At 38.3% G+C, this 23,843-nt stretch overlaps 1 protein-coding gene and 1 pseudogene across 3 annotated transcripts in view; one reads left to right on the forward strand and one right to left on the reverse strand.

Annotated features, from left to right (window-relative positions):
* The window catches only part of DTWD2 (DTW domain containing 2), a 72,757-nt gene that overhangs the window by 35,818 nt on the left and 13,096 nt on the right, over nt 1–23,843 (reverse strand). For both annotated transcript variants that reach the window (XM_081088744.1, XM_081088743.1), the window contains exons 2-4: nt 17,438–17,528; nt 5,179–5,273; nt 2,271–2,463 (exon numbers count right to left, since the gene is read on the reverse strand). In XM_081088744.1, coding sequence (XP_080944870.1) covers nt 2,271–2,463; nt 5,179–5,273; nt 17,438–17,528 — 379 coding nt within the window. The remainder of the gene's footprint in view (nt 1–2,270; nt 2,464–5,178; nt 5,274–17,437; nt 17,529–23,843) is intronic.
* On the forward strand, nt 10,962–12,612 carry LOC308517549 (large ribosomal subunit protein uL18-like; annotated as a pseudogene). Its single transcript has 2 exons — nt 10,962–11,563; nt 12,331–12,612. The product of its transcript is annotated as a large ribosomal subunit protein uL18-like (transcript).

Genomic DNA, 23,843 nt, shown 5'->3' on the forward strand with positions numbered 1-23,843 from the left:
AGCATAAAGTTACCTGTATTTTTCCAACCAGCCACAAATCCTACAGGTATTTTTGTCATCAATTTAAGAATTATAATTATTTTGTGTTGGTGGCTTTATTATAAAATGAAACTTACCTGCTTAGAGGGGTTTAAATGCCTAACCTTGCTAAATAACTTCTCTCGCTTACTGTTTATTTCCTTCCTTAGCACTCATGACAACTGCAATTATTTGATGTGACTATTTATTTATTTAAAGTTGATCTTCCTCACTAGAATGTAAGTTCCAGAAGGAAGTCATGTTATCTCCAGCCTTAGACACATAATAGGCATTCCATAAATATATTAGTGTATTGAACTCATGTTGTTAATACTAAGTACTCAATCCAAAATTACTAATTAAGTTAATAACAATGTACCTATCTATATAGTTTAAGTTTAAAAAATTTGGCTCTCAAAAGAAATTTCAATCGTTGTACTGTTGATATTTGGCTCTGTTGACTAATGAGTTTGCCGGCCACTGGTCTAAGATAATAATAATACTTAACTTCATAGAACTTGGAAAAAGTTAAAACAAGCTAATATATGTAAAGTACTTGGAAGTGGGACTGGCCCATTCAAAGCACTCACTACATTAACTATTCTTGAGACTTAAAAACCTACTGATAATCCATGGGTAGAAAGAAAGCAAAACAAATTACAAATTATATCAGTGTTCTAAATATAAGAATGTAAACCCAAAGTTGTAGGATACAATGAAAGTTATACTAAGAAGAAATATTGCAGCCTCCTTTCCCTTTATTATGAAGAAGAAATACAAACCTTAACAAAGGAATTTAGTACTCTTAGTACAAATCTTAAAAATCAGAAAAAATAAGCTAAAAAGGGCAAAGTAAACTGATCAAGATACAAGCTCAAATGAATGAAATGAGAATAAAGTATAACAGCTATTAAAACAATCTAAAGTGTAATACCTTTTAAAGTGCAATAAAATAGATAAACCTCTTTTGAGTCTGTTCATGGGGGAAAATATGTATATGTTGTTTTACATATGATTAGAAGGAAGAAAGGAATATTTTTTAAGTTAAAATAAGTAATAAAGAATACATAAAGAGCCCTAGCCAGTTTGGCTCCAATGGATAGAGCATTGGCCTGCGGACCGATGGGTCCTGGGTTTGATTCCGGTCAAAGGCACGTACCTCTGCTGCAGGTTTCTCCCCAGCTCAGGCCCTGGTCGGGGCTTATGTGGGAGGCAACCAATCGATGTGTTTCTCTCACATCAATATTCCTCTCTATCTTTCCTTCTCTCTTCAACTCTCTCTAAAATCAATGGTAAAATATCCTTGGCTAAGTATTTTTTTTTTAAATCATGATAAGCAAATAGTAACATAAAAAAATAAAATAAAGAATACATAAAGGCATATGGCAACCAAATTAACTCAAGGGAAAGAAATAATTCCCTAGAAAAGATAAAAGTTATTAAAAACTGAACCAACCAGAATTAGAAAGCTTGAATAATACCTATAAAGAGTATGAAACAATTTAAAATCAGGACAAGGTTTTGTCAATGAGTTCTATCTAATTATTACGGGGCAAGGAATTCTAATATTTAAACTATCCCAGGCCACAGAAAAATACTAAAATCTCTTCTATTTATTTGGTGAAGTTCATATCATCTTAGTATACCTGACAATGAAAGTACAAAAAAATATATAAATAATAATTCAATGTCATAAAATAAAACATAAGCTTCAGCAATATATAAAAAGGACTACATAATATGACCAAGTAGAGTTCATTCCTGGAACACAAGAATGGTTCAATAGTAGGATATGTATCATCATCATTAATTACATCAACAAACTGAAGGATAAATCATATGCTTATAATAAAGAATACAAAGAAGTATTTCATAAAAATTCAGTCAATTCTAATAAGAACACAGTAACTTAGTTACCAAATAAAAGTATTTAAACATAATAATTCTCAATAAAAACATTAATACAAATAGAAATTATCCTTAGATGTCTCTAATTAAATGTCTGAGAAACTCTTCATATAGCAAAACACCTGAACTATGATGAAGTCAGACAGTGGAAACTGAGAAAGAAGGACAAATTTGAAAGTTTCTACACAAATATCTCAAACCTACACCCCTCCAACACAAACACACACACATAGAAGCATGCACATATTTATGTACACATTCACCTATACAAATGTATATGTATCCCCTTACAAACAACATATATAACATGCATAATAATACATTTGTCTTTAATATATGTTTACCTGTTTGGGCAGTCGGAACAAGGAATTCTTATAGAAAATGTCCTTAGCCTGGCTCCATGTACCATCGATGATGATGATTGTGGAAGGATAAATAGGAGAATCTAATATAAACTCTTCCAAATTAGCAGCTTCAGCCCCTGGATATAATATTAATGTACCAGACTTCCGACAAACAGTTGAAAGTTCAGGATCTCTAAAAGAATTTTTAAAAAAATCTTTATTACCTGGTGGGGTAACAAAAAGTTTTATTATTCTTACTGAACTTCATTCCAAAATATATATCAAAGCATTTTGGGACTGGAGATGCACAGTAAGACAGCCTCTGTCTACTCTACAGGAAACAAAACAAGCTTGAGGGGAAAGGAGACAAATTAAAGAGTCAATTAAAGACAATAAATGGCATCTTCTTCAATCCAGTAAAAGGCATCTACAAAAATGTATGGCCAATTTCATATGTTCTTTAACAATGTTCTTTGAGATTGGGATCAAGGTAAAGATGTTGGTTTTCACCACTCCTAATACACGCTGTATTGAAGGTCCCAATTATTGCAATAAGACAAGAAAAAAAAGGGCATAAAATTTGAAAAAAGTATAAATGACCCTATTTGCATATGCTAATGATACTTACACAGAAAGTCCTAGAGAATCTACAAAACAATTTCTACAACTTACAAATGAACTTACAAAGTCACTGGATATAGGGTTGATAAGTAAAACCCAATTGTTTAAAAAAACACACAAAAGAAACCCCAAAAGTTTTCTTATACAATAGAGGCAAAAAGTTAAAAATAAGCATTTTTAATGTCCATTTATAAAGGATACCAAAAGTAATGCCTCATAATCATTCCCCTATGCTTATATCACATACTCTAGGAAAAGTTTAAGTTAATATTACCAGATTAATATTAAGTCAATAATCTCAATGAGCTTTAGTTAAAAATCCATCAGTGAATAATAATTTACTGAGTAAGCACTATATTAGATACCATGGAAAAAAACTGAACTACTTCCTATAATGTGCTCAAAATGGGATAAGCTATTTGTAAAAATGTCAAGCTTCTCATCCCAAGCACATTCTAGAGGAGTTACATAGCCAAAATGTCAGAGATGGCCCAAGTAGCTTCCATTTCAATACCTTAGGTGCTCATCACTTTTGCAATACAATAACCTAGATCCAAGCTGAGAGATTAAGTAGGACCCTATTCCACCTATATAGCCACATCCACCCAAGAATTATAGAGGAACTATCATAAAGAGCCTCTTTATGAAAGAAGCGTCACAGTGTAAATGATGTTGCTGCTCCCCATGTGATAAGCTCTGGATCTTGCTTCCATTCCCAACAAAATGGCAAAATTCCCAATAGCAGCACCAAGCCCAGAGCAAATTTCTCCTTTGTGGGCAAGGCTATGCAAAAACTACAATAGAAAATTCTATATGAGAAGAGTGTGCCTAACCAACAGTTTCAGAGAAAAGAAAAATATCATTATATAAAGTTCTAATATGATGTTATTTTCATTATATGAAGCTAAATTATAAAGGAAGCTAAAGTAATAAAGTAAGGAAAAAGCTTGGTCAATTCACTGGGCTTCATGCTAGTCCAAGTCTTACTTAACATTTTTCTAAGTTAACTGAAAATGAAATCTCCATACTTTCATGAGAAATTAAATTTTGCATCAAAAGATTTATTTAATTGTGTAGACAGGATCAAAGTAATTTGTGAAGGCTTTGTGAATGGGCAGAAAAGCAACACAGATGATTCAAAGGTATAAAAAGACTTGTAGAAAATTTAAATATATATAGTATATAACATATATTTATGATAATGGTTTATGTAATACAATGTAAAATAAGATTCAAGAACATTATAGATCTGTCAATAAGATATCAACTAATGGTAACTGCACATAAAAATAGTGGGCCTCATCAAAAAGGACATTTCTTAAAATACATTTTTTATTGATTTCAGAGAGGAAGGGAGAGGGATAAAGAGATAGAAACATCAATGAGAGAGAAACATCATCAATCAGCTATCTCCTGCACATCCCCTACTGGGGACCGAGCCCTCAACCCAGGCATGTGCCCTGACCAGGAATTGAACCACGATATCCTGATTCTTAGGTCGATGCTCAATCACTGAGCGACACCTGCCAAGCAAAAAAGAATAGTTTAAATATGACAGGAGATTGTGTTTTATACTTAAGAAAATAGATGATGTGCCTATAACTAGGATACTAAATATAGTTCTAATCACTGTATATTAGAAAAGCCTTAATGAGCTAGAAATGGATAGATATGTGTTTACTTATATAAATGTATCTCATATATAATGTAAAAAAATAAAAATATGGAACTAAGTACAAGTACCTTACCATCTAAACAAAAATGAAATAGACAGTAATTTATGTCTTTTAGGCCCAATATATATTAGTATGCAATTTAGATAATGCTGTCATTCCTTTGTTTATTCCACTTGGTCTGTTTTGGAAAAATGTTTTTGTTTATGGTTTGCTTTATCTTGTATTATTTTGAGAGAAAAGGCAGAACTTAACTTTGTTTTACTGCTTCCAATGTACCACATTTTAGGTCAGTGATGGCGAACCTTTTGAGCTCAGCATGTCAGCATTTTGAAAAACCCTAACTTACCTCTGGTGCCATGTCACATGTAGAAATTTTTTGATATTTGCAACCATAGTAAAACAAAGACTCATATTTTTGATATTTATTTTATATATTTAAATGCCATTTAACAAAGAAAAATCAACCAAAAAAATGAGTTCACGTGTCACCTCTGACACGCGTGTCATAGGTTCGCCATCACTCTTCTAGGTACAAAGGGTAAGTTTAAAGAAATCATTTTTAAAGATCTATGGAGAAAAATCATTTTAAGTTGCCCTAAAAGTTAATTTACCTTTCTTCACTAAAACGACGACCAATCTTGACTTTACACTTGTCCTGGGGAAGGCATGCTGCTAGTAGAGGAACTGTCCGCAACACTTTGCTTTCCTTTAATTAAAAAATTAAACTGTAGATTTTTATTTAGACAAACACACTTTTAAAACTTTATAATGAACATTTCATTCATAACATTATACAGAATTTTCACAAGTCTTTTACTGCAGACCACAGTTTAACAAAAAGAACTATCATTTCTCTGATTTATCAGTAGTAAATATACTACAAGTATACATTTTTATTCTACTTGGGTATATTTAAAGGTTTATTGATCAAAACAAGATAATATTAAATCATAGTTAAAATTATGAAAAATATAAATTTGTTTTTAACTAAATTGAATCATTTATTCTGAAAAACTTTTTATTCCATTAGTAATTACCTGAAGATAATTGCCTAGATCTTTATGCTCAGAAAGCAAGGAAGATTTCAAAAAACAAAACGATGGAGCATATCAATGACACATAGAAGCCAATCTTAAGAGCTCCCAATGGCCCAAAATAGAATAATATGGGGAGAAAGTAAGATGGCGGCATAGATAAACACCGGGAAATAGTCGCCTCCCACAACAATTGGGAAATGTCCCAAAGGACAGAGTAAACATCATCCAGAGCAACAGGAAGGCTGGCTGAGTGTAATTTCTACAACTAGAAGAAAAGAAAAGCACGCTGAGAGCCAGAGGAGCTGCGGAGGCTGAGTGCAGAGGTATGGCGGCGGCTCGCGCGCGCGGAAAGGGGGTGGCACCTGAGGACGCGGCTGTCTTTTTGAATCACAAACTCCCGACTGCTCTGAACTCCGGTTCTGGGAAGTCTCTGGGGACCCAGGACTCATACGGGGAGAGGCTGCTCTGTCAGGCGGCAGCGGGCGAACTTGAGGGCGGATTTCCCTCAGAGGTGCTTGCAGCCGTTACCGGGACACTGAGACGCACGACTCCGGGCGTGGAGAATCAGCCATAGCTTCTTTCTCCGCCCTTTTGACTCTCTGAGACCCCGCCCCACCCAGGCTGCAGCAGAGGCTTTTGCATGTGAATGTACCTAACTACAGCCCAGCCAAGCAGACCCGGAACTTCCAAGAGAAGGCCCAAGGCCCCGCAGCGGCTTGCATTGCTTCACAGCTGAGCCTCTTCATGGCTCCAGCTGTGTGGCCTCAGGCAGGGGCTGAATTAGCACCTCCTTAGATCCAGGAGCCACTGTACCCAGTGGTCAGAGGGGGACCATTCTCCCACGTCAGACACAGCTGCTTCCCACAGCCAATTGGCCTGGAGGTCAATTCCTCCCAGTGATCCTACAACAACCAAGGCACCAAGAGTGCACCAAGAGTGTCCACCCCAGGTAACTGGGGAGGCTGAGCCACTGGGCCCTACAGGACACCTGGCGCGCAGGGCCACTCTATCAACACAGGGAAGCAGCCAAAATGCGGAGACAAAGAAACAGGTCACAATTGGCAGAAACAGAGGAGGGCAGACGACTGGATATAGAGTTCAAGGCCACGTTTATAAGGTTTGTCAAGAATTTTATGGAAACCGCCGATAAATTTAATGAATCCCTCAAGGAGTATAGTGAGACCATGGAGGACATGAAAAAGGACCAACTAGAAATTAAGCATACACTGACTGAAATAAAGAATAATTTACAGAGATCCAACAGCAGACAAGAGGATCCCAAGAATCAAGTCAAAGATTTGAAATACAAAGAAACAAAAAATACCCAACTGAAAAAGAAAAAAGAAAAGAGATTCAAAAAATATGAAGATAGTGTAAGGAACCTCTGGGACAACTTCAAGCGTACCAACATCAGAATTATAGGGGTACCAGAAGGAGAGAGAGGGCAAGATATTGAAAACCTTTTTGAAGAAATAATGACAGAAAACTTCCCCTACCTGGTGAAAGAAATGGACTTACAAGTCCAGGAAGCGCAGAGAACCCCAAACAAAAGGAATCCAAAGAGGACCACACCAAGAGACATCATAATTAAAATGCCAAGAGCAAAAGATAAAGAGAGAATCTTAAAAGCAGCAAGAGAAAGAAAGTCAGTTACCTACAAGGGAGTACCCATCCGACTGTCAGCTGATTTCTCAACAGAAACCATGCAGGCCAGAAGAGAGTGGCAAGAAATATTCAAAGAGATGAATAGCAAGAACCTGCAAAAGATTACTTTATCCAGCAAAGCTATCATTCAGAATGGAAGGTCAGATAAAGAGCTTCACGGATAAGAAAAAGCTAAAGGAGTTCATCTCCACCAAACCAGCATTATATGAAATGCTGAAAGGTATTCTTTAAGAAGAGGAAGACGAAAAAGAAACTCTTACCATTTGCCACAGCATCGATGGAACTGGAGGGCGGATAAATACCACAAGATCTCACTTATTTGTGGAATATAATGAACAACATAAACTGATGAACAAGGACTGATCCAGAGACGGAGAGGCTTTGATTGGACTGTCGGGCCTTGGAGGGAAGGTAGGGGAGGGTGGGGGCAAGGGGGAAGGATCAACCAAAGGACTTATATGCAAGCATATAGGCCTAACCAATGGACACGGACAACGGGGGGGGTGAGGGGATGAGCGGGGGGGGGGGGGGGGGGTAGAGGGTACACATATGTAATATCTTAATCAATAAAAAAAAAAAGAATAATATGAGCAACAAAATTAAGTTAACATATTATTTGAATTATAACCCAAAGAATAAAATAAGAGTCAAGACTGTTATAAACAAATAAATGGGAGAAAAGAGACAGGAGAATTCCAAGTAATAAATGTAAATACTTGCCACTGCAGGAGGTAGAGCTTAATTTCTCCTTCCCACTTGAGTATGGGCTGAATTTATGACCTTACTTCCAAAGAATAAAGAGTATAGAAATGGAAGAAAAATATCTTTTAAAGTGAAAAAATCTGGTGACCATATTTGTAAATCCCATTAACTATCAAAAGTGGTTTGTTTTTTTAATGTCCTAACATCTAACACAAAAAATCTTTTTTTTAAATATATTTTTTATTGATTAAGATATTACATATGTGTCCTTATCCCCACGTTACCCCCTACCCCCCCCCATTGTCCGTGTCCATTGGTTAGGCCTATATACTTGCATATAAGTCCTTTGGTTGATCTTTCCCCCTTACCCCCACCCTCCCCTACCTTCCCTCCAAGGCCCGACAGTCCAATCAATGCCTCTCCGTCTCTGGATCAGTCCTTGTTCATCAGTTTATGTTGTTCATTATATTCCACAAATAAGTGAGATCATGTGGTATTTATCCGCTCTCCAGTTCCATCCATGCTGTGGCAAATGGTAAGAGTTCCTTTTTCTTCTTCCTCTTCTTAAAGAATACCTTTCAGCATTTCATATAATGCTGGTTGGTGGTGATGAACTCCTTTAGTTTTTTCTTATCCGTGAAGCTCTTTATCTGACCTTCTATTCTGAATGACAGCTTTGCTGGATAAAGTAATCTTTTGCAGGTTCTTGCTATTCATCTCTTTGAATATTTCTTGCCACTCTCTTCTGACCTGCATGGTTTCTGTTGAGAAATCAGCTGACAGTCGGATGGGTACTCCCTTGTAGGTATCTGACTTTCTTTCTCTTGCTGCTTTTAAGATTCTCTCTTTGTCTTTTGCTCTTGGCATTTTAACTATGATGTGTCTTGGTGTGGTCCTCTTTGGGTTCCTTTTGTTTGGGGTTCTCTGCGCTTCCTGGACTTGTAAGTCTATTTCTTTCACCAGGTAGGGGAAGTTTTCTGTCATTATTTCTTCAAATAGGTTTTCAATATCTTGCCCTCTCTCTCCTTCTGGTACCCCTATAATTCTGATGTTGGTACGCTTGAAGTTGTCCCAGAGGCTCCTTACACTATCTTCATATTTTTGGAATCTTTTTTCTTTTTTCTTTTTCGGTTGGGTATTTTTTGTTTCTTTGTATTTCAAATCTTTGACTTGATTCTTGGGATCCTCTTGTCTGCTGTTGGATCTCCGTATATTATTATTTCAGTCAGTGTATGCTTAATTTCTAGTTGGACCTTTTTCATATCCTCAAGGGTCTCACTAGATTTCTTGAGGGTCTCACTAAATTTATCAGCGGTTTCCATAAAATTCTTGAAAAACCTTATAAACATGGTTTTGAACTCTATATCCAGTCGTTTGCTTTCCTCCATTTCTGTCATTTGTGACCTGTTTCTTTGTCTCCACATTTTTTTATGCTTCCCTGTGTTGGTAGACTGGTTTTGTGTGCTAGGTGTCCTATAGGGCCCAGTAGCTCAGCCTCCTCCGTTACCTGAGGTGGACACTCTTGGTGCACCCCCTTGTGGGCTTTGTGCACAGTCTTATTGTAATTATGCCTTGATTGTTGTAGGATCACTGGGAGAAATTGACCTCCAGGTCAATTGGCAGTGAGAATCAGCTGTGTCTGCAAGTGGGAGAACTTCTGTGCTGAAGACACCCTTCTGAGGCAAGACTTGCTTCAGTGGGGCTTTGGTGCTCACTGAGTCTGCTCCCTGGGTGTGTCCCTTATGGATCTGAGGAGTTGTAATCCGATGGTCCCCCTCTGACCACTGGGTACACTGGCTCTTGGAGGTTACCCAGCAGGAGCTATGAAGAGAACTGCAGATTCCCCTTCCTTTTTTGGAGTTTGAAGGTGCCCTGATGAGGCCCAGCTGTGAAGCAATGCAAGCTGCTGTGGGGCCTTGGGCCTTCTCTTGGAAGTTCTGGGTCTGTGGCCCAGCTGCAGTTTGTTAGGTAATTTTCAGGTTGCAAAGGGCCAGGGCATTCATATGCAAAAGCCTCTGCCGCAGCCTGGGTGGGGGGTGGGGTCTCAGGGAATCAAAGGGCGGAGCAAGGAACTATGGCGGATTCTCAGCCTTGCCCTAAGGGGCCGCGCGCGTCTCAGTGTCCTGATAATTTAATTGCTGCAAGCACCTCTGAGGGAAAGCCGCCCTCGAGTTCCAAGTTCTGCCCGCTGCCAGACAGTCCAGTTTCTCCCCGTATGAGTCCTGGGTCCCCAGAGACTTCCCAGAACCGGAGTTCAGAGCAGTTGGGAGCTTGTGACCCCCTCCCGATTCAAAAAGACAGCCGCGTCCTCAGGTACCAGCCCCTTTCCGCACACTCTAGAGCCTCCGTACCTTTGCACTTTACTTCCGCAGCTCCTGACCCTCAATGTGCTTTTCTCTTTCCTTCTAGCTGTAGAATTTCCACTCTGCCAGCCCTCCTGTAAGTTCTGGATGATGTCCGTTTTGTCCTTTTATTGTGTTTTGAAGTTGTTGTAGGAGGCAGCAATTTCAGTGTTTCCCTATGCCGCCATCTTAGTTTCTTAAAAATCTTTCTTGTTGGCGCAGAAATTCTATCCTTAATCCCAGCAGAGCAAGGTGATTAGCTATTCTGCATTAGCCTGCACTTATCTTGGCGATTTTGGTCTATAGTGCTCAGCCATTCTCTAGCTCCTCAGGTCCAACTGGGAATGTCATGCTTGATCGCATGTATAACAGAGCCCCTCTCTCATCAGTGTACCTACATACAACCCAATATTATCTTTTTCAATTTATATAATCCTGCTTGTATAGATCCTTGCAGTGAATAATTTGATTATTTTTGTGTATGTGAAATAATGAAATATTATTTACTTTACTTTGGGAATATCATTTACCTAGCAAATTACTACACAAAACAGTAATGTAACACAAATAGAAAGTAGTGTATTTCCCCTCACTCCCGCTGGAGCTATGCTGGACCAGAGCTGCGGACACAGGCCTCTCTTCCAAAGGATGGGGTTTGTTAACGTTGTCAAAAATAAAGGCTTACTTCAAGAAATACCAAGTGAGATTTACAAGATGATGAGAGAGTAAAACTGATACCTGGAAATGCTCAGTAATCCAGAATAAAAATAAATACAACACACCCAAATACAGGATGACAGTTCGTGTAACAAACAGACACATCATTTGTCAGACTGCTTATGCCCATCTGAAAGGAGATATGATAGTTGTGTAGCTTTTGCTCATAAACTCCCAACGTATGAGGTGCAGGTTGGCCTGACAAATTAAGCTGCAGCACACTGTACAGGCCTGCTGCTGGCCCACAGGCTTCCCATAGGTTTCGCCAGGACAGTATCTGTGAGAGCCAAATGTAGGTGTCAGAGACAAATACAATGTGGAAAGCATTGATGGTAAACCTGGTGCCTTCACCTGCCATCTGAGTGCAGAGCTTGCCAGAACTACTACAAGAAATAAAGTTTTTGGGTCCCTAAAGGGAGCTGTGGAAAGAGACTCATCTAATCCTCACAGTTCCAAATGAGTCCCTGGTTATGATTCAGAAAGCAAGGAATTCAATGCAGAAGTACATCAGAAGCACATCATGGGTCAGAACATCCTATCTAATAAAGAGGAAATATGCTAATTGACCCTCACACCATCACAAAGATGGCTGCGCCCACAGCCAATAAGGAGGGAATGTGCTAACTGACTGCCCCACCCTCAAAGATGGCGGCACTCACAGCCAATAAGGAGGGAATATGCTAATTGACTGCCACACCCTCAAAGATGGTGGCACACACAGCCACAAGATGGCCGGCAGGGGAGGACAGTTGTGGGCAATCAGGCCAGCAGGGGAGGGCAGTTACGGGCAACCAGGCCGGCAGGGGAGGGCAGTTGGGGGTGAATGAGCCGGCAGGAGAGGGCAGTTGGGACGACCGGGCCGGCAGGGGCAGTTGGGAACAATTGGGCTGGCAGGGGAGCAGTTAGGAGCGACCAGGCCAGCAGGGGAGGGCAGTTAGGGGTGACCAGGCCGGCAGGGGAGGGCAATTGGGGGCAACCTGGCCAGTAGGGGAGGACTGTTGGGGGCGACCAGGCCAGCAGGGGAGGGCAGCTGGAGGCAATAGGGCTGGCAGGGGAGCAGTTAGGCATTGATCGGGCTGGCAGGGGAGTGGTTAGGGGGTGATCAGACTGGCAGGCAGAAGCGGTTAGGGGCAATCAGGTAGGCAGGCAGGCAAGCGGTTGGGAGCCAGCAGTCCCAGATTGTGAGAGGGATGTCCAACTAAGAGTCGGACATCCCCGAGGGGTCCCAGATTGGAGAGGGTGCAGGCTGGGCTGAGACAACCCCCCCCCCTTGCACACATTTCATGCACTGGGCCTCTAGTTTTGGAATATCTGCATTACCTAATGGAAGAAGATGAAGATGCTTACAAGAAACAATTCTCTCAGTACATAAAAAAAACAACGTAACTCTAGACATGATGGAGGAGAAGTATAAGAAAGCTCATGCTGCTATAGGAGAGAAACCAGTTTATAAGAAGCCTAAGAAAGAAGTTAAAAATAAGAGGTGGAACGTCTCAAACTGTCTCTTGCCCAGAAGAAAGATCAGGTAGCTCAGAAGAAGGCAAGCTTCCTCAGAGCTCAGGAATGGGCTGCTGAGAGCTAATAAACCAAGTCACAATTTTCTATAAAGATTTTTCAGATACAGACAATAATATACTTATTGATCAAGCAGAACAAAAGTATTGTCATAACAGTATTCACCATTCACCACCACACACACACACACATGTATATACACCCTTTAGGGACATTTTTGTGTGTACTTTCTCTCCTGGGTTCCTTAATTATTGATTAAAATAATAATAAATTATCATTGAAAAATAAATTTAAAGATGCTGAGAATAGCTAAATTCATCTACCTAATAAAAAGTAGGAAAAGAAAATAGGAGATTAAGTATTTGCTGGGATTTTTTCAAGAACGTGTAGCAAGCTGGAGTTCTAAGGAAACATGAAAACAGCAATTTGGAGCAGTTAATAATATAAATGCAACTAAGAGGAGACAGGTGAGAGAGGACATTTTACAGTGCTTCGTACTGTTTTCTTACCTCTCTAGACCATCACTAGGAGACTTTGACACATACTGAAATCACTTTCCAAACTTTTGACATATATATATATATATATATATATATATATGCATCAAATTAATGCATGCATATATGTCAAATTAAATAGTGCCAAAAATTTATAATGTTCTCCAATACACTCCCCTAAACCACTTCCAGAGGCAATCACTTCAACTGTTTTAGTTTTATCTTTTAGTATTGATCTCACTATTTCTAAATAATGCGTGTTTTGCTATTTCTTGATTTATTGTATTAATAATTTATCAATTATCTACAAGCTACCATTATCATAATAACTAACTCTAATGTACATAATTCAAAATGCATTTTATAAATATATTTAACTACTATTCATAATAAACCAGTAAAGAAGTGTATCTTTTAACATGAACATTTTACTAATAACAAAAGTGAAAACAGGGAGGTTAATTAACTTGCCCAGGGTTACAGACTTTACAGAGTTATGAAGGATTTAAACTCAAACAATCTGCCCTTACTCTTAACTACTTGCCCTTTATAACTACAGCCTCTCAAAATAAATGAGGATTCAGCTTTCTAACGTCACCCCTTACCCTCATGTCTAATATATTTTTTGTAATCTTCACCTGAGGACATGTTTTGTTTTGTATTGTGCTCTTAATTGATTTTAGAAAAAGGAAGGAAAGAGAAAGAGAGAAACATCGATGTAAGAGAGAAACATCAATCGGCTACCTCCCATATGTGTCCTCCCATATGTGCCCCGACAGGGAATTGAACCTGCAATCTGAGTATGTGCCCTGAGCGATATCGAGCCTGCCACCTTTCGGTGTAAGGATGGCACCTCAACCAACTGAGCCACATTGGCCAGAGCTTCTAATATTTTTAGCTAAATCAATAAACAGTGTTTATATCATTATGGCTACATATACATTGTTCACAAATGGCCAAGCAGTTTAACATTTCTTTCTTGGAAAGCTTTTTTGAGAGACTGTCTTGTTTTCATTCTTAAGTAATTTTCTACATATATATACCTACTCTTAAAATGCTCCATCATATCACCTCCATATCATCCATGCCACTAAGTCTCCTTTTCCCAAAGCCACCTCCTGCCACTTATCCAAATGGTTTTCAATCACTTTTTAGAGGGAGTCATCAAATTGGTATATTCTTTTATTGGAAATAGTGTACTGAGATTGAGCACAAGCAGTTCAGTGTTATTGAGATAAATGAAGATTGGAAAATTCCTTGGGCAATAAGGAAAACAATATGGATGTACTTATATACACATAAAATACATTTGGAGCACACAATTGTGGACTAATTACCTAAATTGTGAATTAACAGTGAAAGGAAGAAAGGAAGGTAGGAAGAAGGGAGGGAGGATTTGAAAACATTGAAGTTGCCACAAATCAATGAAAACTCCTACATTTTAAAAGCCATCTATGTCTGGAAGCACATAATAATAAAAAGACACCATACTGTATATACTGTAAAATGATAGTAGCATTCACCATCTAAAGTTAAGCTTTAGTCAAAACTGTTATAGCCAGTAAGCTATCATTTTATGTAAATTTGAGCTGCATACTGTTGCAAGTTTAAATGTAACAAAATAATGCTAGTGACCAAACTGTCACAGTCCTGACCAAAATACGCTATTGTTAACATTGACAAAAAGGTTGCCCAATAAATGGAATATTTAACAATTTGTAATTAAAGAATAAGTGTTTCATCATTTGGAAAAGTAAAAAGACAGGGTAATATCTTTTATATCTTTGTTAAAGTCTTCAATTGGTATAGGCTTAAGAAATTTTTTAAAAAATTAGTCCTTCGCCCTAACCGGTTTGGTTCAATGGACAGAGCATCGGCCTGCAGAATCAAGGGTCCCAGGTTCGATTCCGGTCAAGGGCATGTACCTTGGTTGCGGGCACATACCCAGTGGGGAGTGTGCAGGAGGCGGCTGATCGATGTTTCTCTCTCAGTGATGTTTCTAACTCTCTATCCCTCTCCCTTCCTCTCTGTAAAAAAATCAATAAAATATATTAAAAAAAAAGAAATTAGTTCTTCAAAAACCTGGTTCAATCTATGATGTCATGGGTCCCTAAATGCTGTGACAATTTACACTGAACCCATTTGGTAACATACTATGACTAGTTTTGTTTTAATATAATTTTTGGTTGTCTAAGACCTCCTTCTCTTCTCTCTTCATTACTACAGTTAATCAAGAGTTACAAACATATAAACATGCATACACTTCCTAATATAGGAGAGTATTAATCAGAAACTCTTTATATATAACATGTATACTATAAAATATACATATTTGTTCTTCTCATTGAAAAACAAAAAGATTATTTTATACATTCATTTTATGACACTAAAATGCAGAGAGTGGTAATAACCACAATTACTTTAAATGTAAATGGATTAAATTCTCCAATCAAAAGACATAGGGCAGCTGAATGGAAAAGAAAACAAAACCCCATATGGTGCACATAAGAGATTCACTTCAGATCAAAAAAGACATACAAAGACTAAAAGTAAAGGGATGGAAAAAGATATTTCATGAAAATGGAAACAAGCAAACAAAAAGAGCTGGGAAGCAATAGTTATACCAGACAAATTAGACTTTAAAACAAAGGCTAGCCCTGATCAGGTGGCTCAGCTGGTTGGAGTGTTGTCCTATACGCCAAAAAAGGTTGTGGGTTCGATCCCCAGTCAGGGCACATATAAGAGGGAACCGATCAATGTTTCTCTCTCACATTGATGTTTCTCTCTCTCTCTCTCTCTCCCCCCCCCCTCAAAAATTAATAAACACATCACTAGGTGAGGATAAATAAATTTTTAAAGGCTATACTAGTATAATAAGAGAGACAGAAGGGCCAGAAATTCCACTTCTAGGTATTTATCTGAAAAAAAAAAAGAAAGAAAAAAAAGCACTAAATTGAAAAGACATATACATCTATATGTTAATTGTGGAATTATTTACAACCACCAAGATATGGAAGCAACCTAAATGTCCATCAATAGATGAATAGATAAAGAAGTGGATCATATACGCAATGAAGGGAATATGACTCAGCCATAAAAAATGACTTTCCCTGGCAGTTGCTCAGTGGTTAGAGCAACAGCCCATGGACCAAAGGGTCGAGGGCTCAATTCCCAGTGAAGGGCACATTGGTTACAGGTTTTATCATGCCCCTGGCATGTGTTGGAGGCAATCTCTTACTTTGATGTTTCTCTTTTTCTCTCCTTCTCTTTTGCTCCTTCCTCCCTTCCACTCTCTCTAAAAAGCAATGGAAAAAATATCTTCATGTAAGGATTTAAAAAAAAAAAAAAAGGAACATCTTGCCATCTGCAAAACACAGACGAACCTAGAGCAGGAATAGCAAAGTCCGGCTGTGAGCTGCATAAGGCCCACAAAAATCATTTGGTCTAGCCCTACCAAGGCATTAGGGATGAGCTAATTCAATGTTTGACCAAATATTTTTAAGTTGATAATTTTGTATGGCCCGCAAATGATATTATGAATATCCAAATGGCACTTGGCAGGAAAAAGGTTCCCCACCCCTGACCTAAAGGGTATTGTGATGAATGAAATGTCAGACAGAGAAAAACAAATGCCATATGATTTCACTTATATGTGGAATCTGAAAAACAAAATACACGAACAAACAAAACAAAAACAAACATAGATACAGAGAACATTTTGACAACTGCCAGATGGAGGGGGGTTGGGGAGATAGATGAAAAGGGGGAAGGGATTAAGAAGTACAAACTGGTAGTTACAAAATAGTCATGGGGATGTAAAGTATAGCATAGGGAATATGGCCAATAATACTGTAATAACTATGTATGGTGTCAGATGTTTACTAGGTTTATCAGGGTGATTACTTCATAAGTTAAGTAAATGTCACTATATTGTATAAATGAAACTAATATAAAATTGTATGTCAACTTTAACTGAAAAATCAAAATTAAGAAATAAAAGCAAAAAATAAAATATGCTGAGAGGTACTTCTATTTTAACAAGACATCAATGAATATAAGCTATGATCAAAATTTAAATAGCAATGATTTTACTAACTCTTTACTGACAAAAATCTTTTTTCCTTCACACAATATTGTTGAAGTTCTAAATTTCTATACTATTCAATGACAGTTTTTATGAAATAACACTATTTTCTCCATCTCCAAAGCATATAACGCCATATTACCATATAATACATAAAATAAACTATTTTTTTCCCGAAGAGAAAGCATTTATCATCGATTTATTTCCAGAAATGCTAAGCAGCTGGGAGGAACGAGTATGTCTATCTGTGTGTTTCCTCTTGTATACTAATATTCTATTTGAAATTGTGCATTTTATGAAGTCTTACTCACCTCTGCCGGATGCTGAATTATGTACAAGTAGGTAGAGATGTGCAGAGGATGCACTGGTAGAAACGGACATAAACACACTTTCTGAGGCCGGCTAAAGGGCATAAAGGAAAAAAAAGCCTGTAAATGTTTAAAATAAAATATGACAATAACCTGAAACTTGAACATAAACCAACTTTATTTTTTAATCCTCATTGGAGGGTTTTTTTTTTTTTCTCATTGACTCTAGGGAGAGACGTGTAGGGAGCGGCTATAGGGTTAAGCCTCGGACTGACCTGTTGACAAAGCCACAAACAAGTCCCAGCTTACAGGGCACAGCCCCCTTAGCATAATTAGGCTTGACCTTATGACCCTCCCTAGATCTTATCTAGGTAGCTAAGGGGCTGCCAAAACAAGTGAAACTCACAAGAACACTGTAACTATGGTGACCACTACCTTGTTTACCTCTGGCTATAAAATAAAGCATCAGCTTGCTGTCTGTGTCCCTCTCTCTCTGTGGCCTCAGCCAGGCACAGGAGATCCACCTAGAGTCAGACTCCGCTTATTCTTTGTTTTTTCTACATCCTTCGCCATCCCCGCCCACCCACCCTCCTCCCCCGCCCCTCAGGCTCACCAAACGCTCTGCACAGAGAAGAGAGAGGTAAGAAAGGAAAGAGGGAAAGTGAGAGAGAAACATCAATGTGAGAAAGAAACATTGATTGATTGCCGCCAGCACACACCCCAACTAGGCATCAAATCTAAAACATAGATATGTACCCTGACTGGAAATCTAACCCATGACCCTTCTGTGCACAGGATGAGGCTCCAACCACTGAGAAACACTGGCCAAGGCTAAAGTTGCATTCTTTTAAAATGAAACACCAAGAATGCATTTATTCACTCAGACTTTACATATGAGAATTTGAAAAAAAGATTCTAGTAAATCTTTACCATCTAGATCAAAGTACCTCGAAAAAATCTTGTCTTAGTTATCTGTAGTTGAACAATACTCATAAATCAGGAGCATAGTCTTTTATTCATGAAGCAACACTTGTACTAACTTGCATTCCAAATCAAGAACAAATCTCATGTCAAAGAGAAACTTGGCAACTTTTCTACATCATCTGGAAGTTGGAGGGAACATTATGATGATAAAGTATTAGAACAGAATTACCACCTAAAAGAAAGTTCTAATCAAATTTAGACATCAACACGGGGAGCTTAATAATTGTGAGAAACCCAAACAGCAGCCACCAAATTATATTTGGCTGGAATTATATCCAAATACAATAGGCAGAGCATCTGCCTATATTCCCTTTTGCTGTTGTTTACTTTGTTGTTTTTGTTTTACTTACTTTTTAGTAAGTAAAGCTACTACTGTTTCAGTAACACTTGTATTCATTACAAAATGCATATGGAATAAAAATGTGCACTTCCCATCTGAGCCCTCTAGCTTAGAGTATTCTCTTCTCTAGGGGCAACCAATGACCAGTTACTTGTGTGTCCTTCCAAAGGAATTGTAGAAACATACATGGATATTTTACCATTAAACCCTACATCTGATGTGTGTGTTTACCAGTATGAAATTCATTAAGCAGCCAGACACAGTGTAACATGGAAGTAAATTTTCACAACAGATCACTATTACAGACAGGTGTTATGTGACATTACAATAGTGTACAAGTGAATGTGATATTAAAGGGAATTCCCAAGAGCATACAAACTACTACAAAACTAACCACTATCAACTCCTTCAGTAATCTTGCTTATGCAGAGGGATAGCCTGAGGTAAGAAATGCTTATGCCAATAAACTTAGAGTATGAGTAAATTGGTTCAATTATATCTACCATCTCTTTCTGCAAGAAACTGTCAAACCTATGCTCCTGCTGAAGAAATTATCTATGTGATAATCTTAGGCAGAGGTATAAATGTATTTTACAACATGTCCCCACTCCACTCTCCATCATCAAAACTAAATGGATGATTAACCAAAGGAAAACCAATATACTTGCTTTCTAATAACATACAAAATTATTTGGTATGATTACTCTGCCCTACACTGGATTCTCTCCCAGGAATGTGAGATTTTAGGAATGGAGTCATTCCGTGGTCACAAGAAGGGTAAACAAAAGTAAACACAAAAAGGAACAGTGACTGAACTAGGTATTTTGACAAACATATCAAGGGTGACAATTAGAAAGGATTCTCCATTCAGTAGAATAAAAAATGATGCATACTCAACTACTAAAACTTTAAGCTTCTGACTTAATTTATTATTTTTGTAATCCGCACCCAAGAATCTTATTGATTTTAGAGAGGGAGGGAGGAGGGAGGGAGGGAGGGAGAGGGAGAGAGGCACCAATGTGAGAGAGAAACTGATCAGTATACTATCCAACCAGGGATGGAACCCACAATCTAGCTATATGACCTGATGGGGAATCAAACCCACAATCATTCAGTGTACAGGATGATGCTCCAACCAACTGAGCTACCCGGCCAGGGCTAAGTATCTAACTCTTTTATATGTAACTCTGTATATGACTAAAATGCACAGATGTCAGTAAAATTATTTTATAAAATGTAATTTCAGATAAGATGAAGCCATTTTAAAAATTCAGAATTTAATTTAATATCAACTTAAATATCTAAGAATACAAAAGAATGCCCCCCCCCCCCAAAACACAACTGTCCTATGCAGGAAACATCAATAGAGCCAAAGAACTGCAATCAAGTAAACACACTGGGAAGAAGCTTCAGATTTCTGTGAATAGCAGAAAACTAGGTAAACATACCCTGAAAAATAACATCTTTAGCTCATGATATATATGGTGATTATTAAAGTCCTTAATATGACAGAATAGTGCAAACACTGCCCTGGTATTGGTAGCTCTGGGTTTCATGTCTGACCAAAACTTCTGTTCAGAAGAGAAAAAAAACAACAACAAAAAACTCAGTTACTTGAGATGGTAATTTCCTTACTGAGAAGACATTCTGAACTTTAGGAATATTTGGAATTAAGTAGTTTGGAGAGTTCCACTTACAGGATGATAGGGAACGTTGCTTCACAGACCCACTTGCCAGTGAATCAAGCAAATACCGACAAAAACTATTTTTAAAAACAACCATTTAAAGTCTAGAAATTGCCCTGAGGACATATTCGAATAAAGAAATATTATTCAAGAATGCCTACTAAAATTTGGTATAGGCGAAACCAGACTCAAAAGGGTTCTAGTTGCCCACCACTACCAGAGTCAAGTAAGTACAGATGAGGTTGAATCCTTATGGTGCATTTATTAATCAGATAGCTGGCAATCTGAGAGAGCAGCAGGTATAACACCCTGAAAAGACTGCTCTGACCCTTCATTTCAAACAAGCTCATAGAGGGTTAGTGGGTGGGAAAAAATCTAAAGTTAGTGAGTTCCTACCCTAGGGTCTGCCTTCTTTCATTGTCCTTGCAAAGAGTAGCCCCATAACACTGCAAAGATAGCCTGGAACGCTGTCTCGCTTCAGATAGATTCTGTCCTTGATCTGAGCTCCTGGCTGTCTTACCCCAGGGTCTGTTCTCCTTCTTATAATGTTGTTTAGTTTCCCAGGGTCTATAAGAAAATCTCTTCTTCCCAGTGAGTAGCTATTAAACAACTATGATTCTATTTCCATTCCATGCCCTCCCCTATCCCCGGGACAGTTTATGGCATCTGGGCCATAAACCATTTCCTACCTTGCCCCAGCTCAGGTTATGACGTGCATTGACCACGAGGGAGCAGACAGTCGACTGGTCAACCAGTCGCTATGACATTCACTGACCACCAGGGGGCAGGCGCTCTGGTTAGGTTAGCTTGCTGCTGGGGTCCGGCCGATCAGGACTTATCGAGATGGGTCGGACATGCCCTGGAGCCCTCCCGTGGTCTCTCCCCACCGGGGACAGACGAAGCAAGCTGAGTAGTAAGGAGCCATGAGCAGGTGGGCAGTAAGGAGCAAAGGATCCTGGACTGTGAGAGGGTGCAGGCCAGGCTGAGGGACCTCCCAACCCTGAGTGCACCGATTTCATGCAACAGGCCTCTAGTTTACTAATGAAAAAACAGCTAGCCCGAACTGGTTTGGCTCAGTGGATAGAACATCAGCAGCGGGCTGAAAGGTCCCAGGTTCGATTCCGGTCAAGGGCATGTACCTTGGTTGTGGGCACATCCCCAGTAGGAGGTGTGCAGGAGGCAGCTGATCGATGTTTCTCTCTCATTGATGTTTCTAACTTTCTATCCCTCTCTCTTCCACTCTGTAAAAAATCAATAAAATATATTTAAAAACAAAACAAACAAACAAAAAACATCTAAACACTTTATGTGTAGACACTGTAACTGTGATTTAGGCTGAAATTACTTGTTTTTGGCTTATGCTTTGACATGCTCATAAAATATCATCACCTATTTACTATAAAGCATGTCTCCTTTGTTAACCTAAGTCTTGTTACATTTACCTCAAATTTTAAAAAACTATAGTTCTTTTGAACATTTTGCATTATAACTGATCAACTTTATATCTTAGCAAGTTACTTTACAATATGAATTTGTGCTTACTTGTTTATACTTTAACAGCAATTTTCCTCATACTCTTCTCTTCCACAATAATCTGCATACACTGTGCTGGTGATTAGCTGTCCAAATGTTAAACCTTCTCTTACCAAACTAGTGGATAAGTGTACAGCAATTGCTCTCCTCATTCTAAAATCTTTTCCCAAAGAACAAGAATTCTTCCTATATACAAACTTAACTCTTAAAATATTTAAATATTTCAAATTGTTACTAGATTAAAAAATTATAAATTCCAAAAATTTTTATTCAAATATTTACTGTACACTTATGGGCCAGATATTAGGCACTTGGGGCAACAAAACAAAGATTCCTGTTCTCATGGAGCTTATTTGTTTTTGATATGCCAGAAAATTCCTTCCTTCCTTCCTTTGAACTATTGTGGTTGACAGAAAGAAAAAAAGTAACAGAAAACTACACATCAAAACATTATTTACACATAATGAACATTCATTTTAAAATAAAAAATCAAACTACTTCTAGAATCTGTACAGATCTAAGAAAGAAAAATTAATATATGAGGAAATATCAACTAGTCAACTGGGTATAGGTTTGGGGAATAACTTATTAAGGTATGTCACTGACAATGTCATTGTCTTGCTATGTGAGCTGGAGCACGTCACAGGTTTTCCAATTTCCTCCTTCATAAAGCTGGTAATAAAGTACCAGTAAAGTTCTGGGGAATAACTACTGAATGAATCATAAGCAAATGTTATAAAATTATAATCATTTACAAATATTAATTTTCAAGTAGTGTATAACAGAATGACCAAAGTATGAACTGAGGTTTTTCCCTCTTCCACATGTATAATGTATTGCCAATGTATTATAAATACTGTTTTTCATCATTGTGGTTTATCTTCTTTAAAATATATACAACCCACTTAATGTTAATTATATTCTTAAAATATAAGTAAAATTTTTTAATAATTTCCTGCCAGAAGCTGGTCCACCCTTGCTGCTTGACACAGTCGCTGAAGGGAAGAAACATCTGCACAGCTTATGTCTCAAGGGACCTGGCGTATATGGCATATGTTTGCTCCCCCTCTTAATGCTATGTGTTTTAAACAGAACCACCTCTCCAAGAAAGGTTGTTTCCCCAGGTGAGGATTTTTCTTTGGAGTTAGGGAGGGAATAAAACCCCTTAATTAAGTGCCAGGCGGGTAATTAATCACTTTAACTACGAACAAGCTACATAATCTTTACTTAGGATAATCTCCTTCAGTTACTTCCTTGTAGTTTAATAGAACAATAGAGTAACCTTGGAATGGGGATAAGAAACGCCCTAATCTTTGGAATAGAATTGATAGGATTAAAATCAACTAGTATAAATACAGATGTAACAAGACAATAAACACAGAACATGGAATCTGGCTGGAGATCCTGGCTAGAACCTGGCTGGAGGACCCAGCGAGAGAACATGGCAAGAGAATCTGGACAGAACTTGGCTGGAGATCCTGACTAGAGAACCTGGCTATGATGATAGACTGAACACTACCTCCGTGTCATTCCTTCTTTGACTCCGTCCACACCTTTGGGAACCGCTGGACCTGCTGGGGCTGGACCCCAACAATTTCCCTGAGGATATTTTATAAAATCTGTGGGGGGGGGTTTTCTTTTCTCATTAAGGATTACGGGAATAAATATGTAGGACTCCTATCAGACTAAGATTGACTGCCTTCTGAAGTGAATGCTATAATAAAAGGGTAATCTGTCACTCTGGGCATGCTATCTCTGCCAGCCTGTAGGCAAATGAAATTGTAGCTGGCATATGATCAGAGATGCTAGAACAGGGGTGGGCAAACTTTTTGACTCGAGGGCCACAATGGGTTCTTAAACTGGACCA

Source organism: Myotis nattereri (genome assembly GCF_964212035.1).
Source record: "Myotis nattereri genome assembly, chromosome: 4".
NCBI classification, from domain to species: Eukaryota; Metazoa; Chordata; class Mammalia; order Chiroptera; family Vespertilionidae; genus Myotis; species Myotis nattereri.